This window comes from Anomaloglossus baeobatrachus, chromosome 12 (genome assembly GCF_048569485.1).
Source record: "Anomaloglossus baeobatrachus isolate aAnoBae1 chromosome 12, aAnoBae1.hap1, whole genome shotgun sequence".
Taxonomy (NCBI): domain Eukaryota; kingdom Metazoa; phylum Chordata; class Amphibia; order Anura; family Aromobatidae; genus Anomaloglossus; species Anomaloglossus baeobatrachus.
Window position 1 is genome coordinate 29,673,122 of NC_134364.1, and position 8,046 is coordinate 29,681,167.

At 48.3% G+C, this 8,046-nt stretch overlaps 1 protein-coding gene across 2 annotated transcripts in view; it reads right to left on the minus strand.

Annotated features, from left to right (window-relative positions):
* Positions 1-8,046, minus strand: part of PSMA6 (proteasome 20S subunit alpha 6) — a 28,333-nt gene that overhangs the window by 12,391 nt on the left and 7,896 nt on the right. The window contains exons 2-3 of one of the 2 annotated variants that reach the window (XM_075330878.1): positions 7,323-7,417; positions 3,088-3,169 (exon numbers count right to left, since the gene is read on the minus strand). In XM_075330878.1, coding sequence (XP_075186993.1) covers positions 3,088-3,169; positions 7,323-7,417 — 177 coding nt within the window. Of the gene's footprint in view, positions 1-3,087; positions 3,176-7,322; positions 7,418-8,046 lie in introns of both variants that reach the window. The other variant, XM_075330877.1, reaches the window with a different exon arrangement.

Genomic DNA, 8,046 nt, shown 5'->3' on the forward strand with positions numbered 1-8,046 from the left:
AAAGTGAGTACACTCCTACGTGAAAATGGCCAAATTTTTCCCAATTAGTAATTTTTGCCTCTCCGCTGTCATGTGACTCAGTGTCATAAGGTTCCAGGTGTGAATGGGGAGCAGGTGTGTTGCATTTGGTGTTCTCTCTCACACACTCTCTCATACTGGTCACTGGAAGGTCAACATGGCTCCTCATGGCAAAGAATTCTCTGAGGATCTGAAAAAAAGAAAATTGTTGCTCTATGTAAAGATGGCCGAGGCTATAAGAACATTGCCAACACCCTGAAACAGAGCTGCAGCACGGTGGCTAAGACCATACAGCGGTATAACAAGACAGGTTCCACTCAGAATAGGCCTCACCATGGACAACCACAGAAGTTGAGTGCACGTGCTCAAGCGTCATATCCAGAGGTTGTCTTTTCAAAATAGATGTATGAGTGCTGCCAGTATTGCTACAGAGGTTACAGGGGGTGGGGGGCTCCGCCTGTCAGACGATATGCTGTACACTCCATCAAAATGGTCTGCATGGCTGTTATCCCAGAAAGAAGCTTCTTCTAAAGAAAGAAAGCCCACAAACAGTTTGCTGAAGACAAGCAGATTAAGGATATGGATTGCTGGAACCATGTCCTGTGGTCTGATGAGGCCAAGATAAACATATTTAGTTCAGATGGTGTCAAGCGTGCGTGGCGGCAACCAGGAGAGGACAAAGACAAGTGTATCCTGCCTACAGTCAGACATGGGGGTGGGAGTGTCATGGTTTGCGGCTGCATTAGTGCTGCCAGCTGTGGGGAGCTACACTTCATTGAGAGAACCATGAATGAAAACATGTACTGTGACATACTGAAGCACAGCATGATCCCCTCTCTTCAGAAACCGGGCGGCAGGACAGTATTACAACATGATAATGATCCCAAACACCTCCAAGATGACCACTGCCTTGCTAAAGAAACTGAGGGTAAAGGTGCTGGACTGGCCAAGCGTCTCCAGACCTAAACCCTATTTAGCATCTGTGGGGCCTCTTCAGACAGAAGGTGGTGGAGCCTAAGATCTTTAACATCCAGCAGCTCTGTGATGTCGTCACGAAGGACAGAAGAGGATCCAGAGGATCCCATAAACCTCCAATGAACTTCATACCCAAAAGAGTTAAGGCAGTGCATGAAAATAATGGTGGCCACACAAAATATTAAACACTTTGGACACAATCTGACCATTATCACTTAGGGGTGTACTCACTTTTGTTGCCAGTGATTTTGACATTAATGGCTCTGTGTTATTTAGAGGGCACCAAACATAGGCCCTGTGCGCTCTAGACATTTTTTTTGGCGTTTTTACCGCGTTTTTGTGCTGAAAACACTGTGACATTGCTTCCCCAGCAACGTCTATGGGTTTACAGAAGTGCTGTCTGCACACAGCGTTTTTTTGTAGCTCCATTTTTGTGGTGACCACAAAAACGCAGCATGTCAATTATTTCTGCGTTTTTCACTCATTTAATTAAAAATACAAAAAAACACAGCCAAAAACGCGGTAAAAACGCTGCGTTTATCCGATGCTTTTTTTGCCGCGGGTGCGTCTGAGAACAAAACCGCACAAAAAAACGCAGTGTGAAAAAACAGCCTAGTGCGCACATAGCCTTACAGTGTTACACAAGCTGCACACTGACACTGTACATTGTATGAAATTGTCATATCTTTAGTGTTGTCTAATGAAAAAGATAAAACATTTACAAAAATGAGAGGGGTGCACTAATTTTTGTGATATACTGTATCTCCTTATTGAGATTGATGGCGGTCAGAATGCTAGGACAATCATCAATCCTGAGAATTAAAAATGAATGCAGTGACCGTGCTCATGATCATCCACCGCTCCATTCACGCAGGGCTCTTGAAATAGGTGGGGGTCCTAGCAGTCAGTGGGGGGGGTCCCAGGAATCAGGACGTCATCGCCTATCCTTTGAGTAGGGAATAATTTACTAACTTGAGAATACCCCTTGAGCAGAGTACGGCTATTTTTTCATACTAATGCCATGACAGATCGGTTTGGCAGGACTGGGGGAAGAGGTGTTTAGGCTACTTTCACACTTGCGTTCAGCGCAGTCCGTCACTATGGAGAATAGCACAGTCCGTTAACGCACTGCGCTATTCTCCATAGACTTGTATGGACGACGCACTGTAACGCAAGTGTCAGCGTTGCATCCGCTGGACGACGCATCGTCGTTATTTTGACGCTGCGCCGGGCGGGAGGAACGCAGCATGTAACGTTTTTTTGAGCATCGCAATCCGTAGGATTTCACTGCGCATACTCTCTCTCTGGCTCCCTGCACCCGTAACCAAGGTAAATATCGGGTAACCAAGCAAAGTGCTTTGCTGATATTTACCTCGCTACGTGTGCAGGGTGCCCGACACTTCCCCGCTTGGCTCCGCCCCCTCCCGCACTCCACATGTATGTACACATATACATACATACACACACTCACCTGTCCTCAGCTCCACACACTCTGCCCCCCCGCACACATTCTCGGCGGCAGAACGATCGGCTGAGCGCCCGGCCGCCGGCATGCGAGAGCGCTCAGCTGATCGTTCACAATAGTCTGCTGCTGGTAAAACTGTAAAGAAGAAGAAAAAAAAAAAAAAAAAAGCTTTCCGTTGTTTTGTACGAGCTGTTGCATTCGTTGTGTCACTATATGCAACGCAATGCTACGGATGCCATTCAACACAAGTGTGAAACTAGCCTTACCCTTTACTGCAAGGGCTTTATCTATTACCCCAGTCCCATTAATGACCTGATATACACCGATATGCGAGTGCAGAATAGACTTTCAGGGGAATGAATGCCTTTAAACCCTAAATTGACGCCCCGTCAGGCTTTATCTGCAGCGGGGATTTCGGGATAACCTGGCTTTGCAGGACATTGGTGGTGGAGGAGAGTAATCCGGCTAATACGTTCTAATGCGGCCCATTCTGTTAATAAAACCGTGGAAGTAATCGTGCAACGCTTTCCTGTTAGACAATAAAGGCCAGCGACCACAGACGTGTACTGCAATACAGCAGTGGATACATGAGAATGACAGTCAGGAGAAGAGATATATTCCTAGGTCACCTGTCATCCCGGTCATCACGCAGCCGATGCTCTCCGTTATCTGGAACAGATGGGTCACGGTATTGCTATCCAGCAACTTATCCTGCATCAGTACATTATAAAGAGAAAGACGCGTTATGTAGACAACTATATATGCAAGATCAGGGGACTACATACATATATACTTACATACATGAAACATGGTCTCGGATCATTCTTGAGCTTTTTGTATCAAGAATGTTTTTTGTTTTGTTTTTTAAACTCTAACCAGGTCAGTGCTATATTTGTATGATAAAGAGTTGCACACCAGTCACAATGTATAGGGGATAATGAAAAGCAGAACTGCGATGGGAATACTAGACTGAAAAATACAATGGACTATCTGAAAAAAAGTGACAAACATGAAAATGAAATGTGCATAACTGCTATGAATAATAGGAATGAGAGATGTTTAGCCATTGTATTGATCAATGCAAAGGAGCCCCAAAACCAAACGCCAAGGTAATCTCTATTTTTGAGGTCCCCAGCTTATATGTATGTTTTTTACTTTTTCAGATAGTTCATTGTAATTTTCAGTCTAGTATTTCCATCGCAGTTCTGCTTTTCATTATTCCCCTATACATTGTGACTGGTGTGCAACTCTTTATCCTATTGTATATTTTTGAGTCTTGCACCTTGTTCACACCATTGGTGTTCCAGACGTCCATTCTTTAATCTATATTTGTATGAAGCATGTCGCCCTCCCTGTATATAACACACCCTAAAGACATACAGGCTTCCTGTGAAACGGCCGTATTGTGTGCATATGTCTAAAATTACATTGTAAACCTTGATAAAGAAGCAGATGCTCATAGGAACCTAATCACAATCTGTCTGTCCACTATCTGCGCAGCCGGACGTCCTAACTCATACCTTCTGCTATTACAGTATCTTATGCAGCAACGTAGAATGACATCTACATAGAAACTGATGGCAAGTTACTACCCTGTTTTCCCGAAAATAAGACCCATTTAAAAAATAAGCCCTAATAGGATTTTTTGGGCTTTGAAAAGTATGCTTAAAATATAAAGCTCTACTCCAAAATTAAGCCCTAGTCGCGGTTCCATGAGGAAGTTTCCAAGTACCTTAAAAAGTTAATGAATATAGCAGGGACTCTTCATCAAAGAAATCAGACCACCCCCAAAATAAAGCAGACCCCCAAAGAAAGCAGACACCCCCCCCCAAAAGAAAGCAGACACCCCCCCAAAAGAAAGCAGACACCCCCCCAAAAGAAAGCAGACACCCCCCTCAAAAGAAAGAAAGCAGACGCCTCCCCAAAAGAAAAAGCAGACGCCCCCCCCAAAAGAAAAAGCAGACGCCCCCCCCAAAAGAAAAAGCAGACGCCCCCCCCAAAAGAAAAAGCAGACGCCCCCCCCAAAAGAAAAAGCAGACGCCCCCCCCAAAAGAAAAAGCAGACTCCCCCCCAAAAGAAAAAGCAGACGCCCCCCCCAAAAGAAAAAGCAGACGCCCCCCCCAAAAGAAAAAGCAGACGCCCCCCCCAAAAGAAAAAGCAGATGCCCCCCCCCAAAGAAAAAGCAGACGCCCCCCCAAAAGAAAGAAAGCAGACGCCCCCCTCAAAAGAAAGCAGACGCCCCCCTCAAAAGAAAGCAGACGCCCCCCTCAAAAGAAAGCAGACACCCGCCTCAAAAGAAAGCAGACGCCCCCCCAAAAGAAAGCAGACGCCTCCCCAAAAGAAAAAGCAGACGCCTCCCCAAAAGAAAAAGCAGACGCCCCCCCCCCCCAAAAGAAAAAGCAGACGCCCCCCCAAAAGAAAAAGCAGACGCCCCCCCAAAAGAAAAAGCAGACGCCCCCCCCCAAAAGAAAAAGCAGACGCCCCCCCAAAAGAAAAAGCAGACGCCCCCCAAAGAAAAGCAGACGCCCCCAAAGAAAAAGCAGACGCCCCCCCAAAAGAAAAAGCAGACGCCCCCCCAAAAGAAAAAGCAGACGCCCCCCCAAAAGAAAAAGCAGACGCCCCCCCAAAAGAAAAAGCAGACGCCCCCCCAAAGAAAAAGCAGACGCCCCCCAAAAGAAAAAGCAGACGCCCCCCCCAAAAGAAAAAGCAGACGCCCCCCCCCAAAAGAAAAAGCAGACGCCCCCCCCCCCAAAAGAAAAAGCAGACGCCCCCCCCCCCCAAAGAAAAAGCAGACGCCCCCCCCCCCAAAAGAAAAAGCAGACGCCCCCCCCCAAAAGAAAAAGCAGACGCCCCCCCCAAAAGAAAAAGCAGACGCCCCCCCCAAAAGAAAAAGCAGACGCCCCCCCCAAAAGAAAAAGCAGACGCCCCCCCCCAAAAGAAAAAGCAGACGCCCCCCCCAAAAGAAAAAGCAGACGCCCCCCCCCAAAAGAAAAAGCAGACGCCCCCCCCAAAAGAAAGAGCAGACGCCCCCCCAAAAGAAAGAAAGCAGACACCCCCCCAAAAGAAAGCAGACGCCTCCCCAAAAGAAAAAGCAGACGCCCCCCCCCCAAAAGAAAAAGCAGACGCCCCCCCCCAAAAGAAAAAGCAGACGCCCCCCCCCCAAAAGAAAAAGCAGACGCCCCCCCCAAAAGAAAAAGCAGACGCCCCCCCCAAAAGAAAAAGCAGACGCCCCCCCCAAAAGAAAAAGCAGACGCCCCCCCCAAAAGAAAAAGCAGACGCCCCCCCAAAAGAAAAAGCAGACGCCCCCCCCAAAAGAAAAAGCAGACGCCCCCCCCAAAAGAAAAAGCAGACGCCCCCCCCAAAAGAAAAAGCAGACGCCCCCCCCAAAAGAAAAAGCAGACGCCCCCCCCAAAAGAAAAAGCAGACGCCCCCCCCAAAAGAAAAAGCAGATATCCACCCCTTCCCAAAAATTAAAAAAAAAAAAATCTCTCTCACATACCCAAACAAATACCTATTTTGCAGATTATAAAAGACGCACTTTTCCTCTCAAAAATTTGGGAGGAAAATGAGGGGTGCGTCTTATAAGCCAAAAGTAGCTTACCGGGGGAGGTGGAGAATGGTCACAGGAGGCAGGGGTAATGCTGTGGGTGGTACTGGTGCTCACTGCAGGCGGTGAGGCAGGGGCCATCCTAAAAATGTGCGGTGCGGGCTTCAAATGATGGTGCTCAGAGTCAGTGCGTGCACAGATTGAGCTCTCAGCTCAATATCTCACCTGCGCATGCGCCGCCTCCAGCTCACTGATCTCCAAGCAAACAAATGGCAGCTGGAGGCAGCGCGTGCGCAGACACAGATGAGATCTCGGCTGGTCATTGAGCTGATAGCTCAACCTACGCACACGCCACCTCTGGGCGCCATTTATTTGAAGTCTGCACCGACGACAGTTTCTGTACGTTCCTGCCTCACAGCGCCCGCAGCGAGCATCTGGGACACCTGCCGCACCACCCGTAGCATCGACCTACTCCACCACCGCCCCTGCTTCCTGTGACCCAAGACCACCCACCATCGCTGTTACACATTTTTTTTTCTCTACATTTGGGGTGCGTTTTATAATCCTGTGCATCTTAAAAAATGAGAATTATGGTAGAGTTTGCAAGTGCTGATGGTGGATGGGCTCTCACACAGCGATCTGCGTCACTGTCAGGCCCCTCGCCGTTCCAGCTGCATTGCAGTGCACCCGTCACAAACAGACCTGGTACCAGTATCACTCCGTGCAAGTGATAAAGGTTTAAGTCGCATGGGGAAGCCAACCGCTGTAGAACGCATGCGGATCTGACAGGGGACACAGATCTGAATGTGAGAGCCCATTTACTTGCCAATGCATATTAGTTGGGGTCTGAAAATCGTGATTTTTTTAGTGGGTGTCTGCTTTTTGTGCGAGTAAACTTACCAGTACATAGAGAATAATACATTTAAGCTGGTAATTTAAACCCTTGTAAATATGGTATGTACCCAATGCTATAGTACGGGTTCTGCACCATGAGAATAGCAGATCGGATAAGAAAATGTGCATCTGAACCAGTAATAGGATGACACAAAATGTTAATCTGCCAGAATGTGATGATAGGATTAGATTTGAATAAATATACATTTTTTGTTCAAGAATAAATGTGGATAGTAGCTCATAGGAGAATATAAGACATCCCCTGAAAATAAGTCCTAGGAGCAAAAATAATATATAGGCCCTGTCTTTATTTTCGGGGAAACAGTAAATATTCCGGATTTTCTTCCTCCATGAACCTTAAAATAAAGTCAAATGTATTCAATCTACAGTCACCGCCCATGACATGATGTCTATGATACTTACCGGGACTTTCTTTTGTGTGACAACAACGGCACAATCCTTCCCCCGGACCGCCACCGACGTGAGGCCTCCTTGGTTGATAGCTTTAAAAGCATATTCTGAAAAAAAAAAAAATAAATTAGGAAGAAAAAAAAAATATGATAACTTCAAAAAGGAGCATATTTGTAATGAAAATGTCTGTGCAATGATGGAACAATGCACGGAGAACTGGAGACAATGTACAAAACAGTACAGAGGCCCTTACATATATAAAATAAAACTGAATTCCGCCCCGTCCCTCCTGAATGCGGGCCCTATCCCGCCCCGTCCCTCCTGAATGCGGGCCCTATCCCGCCCCGTCCCTCCTGAATGCGGGCCCTATCCCGCCCCGTCCCTCCTGAATGCGGGCCCTATCCCGCCCCGTCCCTCCTGAATGCGGGCCCTATCCCGCCCCGTCCCTCCTGAATGCGGGCCCTATCCCGCCCCGTCCCTCCTGAATGCGGGCCCTATCCCGCCCCGCCCCTCCTGAATGCGGGCCCTATCCCGCCCCGCCCCTCCTGAATGCGGGCCCTATCCCGCCCCGCCCCTCCTGAATGCGGGCCCTATCCCGCCCCGCCCCTCCTGAATGCGGGCCCTATCCCGCCCCGCCCCTCCTGAATGCGGGCCCTATCCCGCCCCGCCCCTCCTGAATGCGGGCCCTATCCCGCCCCGCCCCTCCTGAATGCGGGCCCTATCCCGCCCCGCCCCT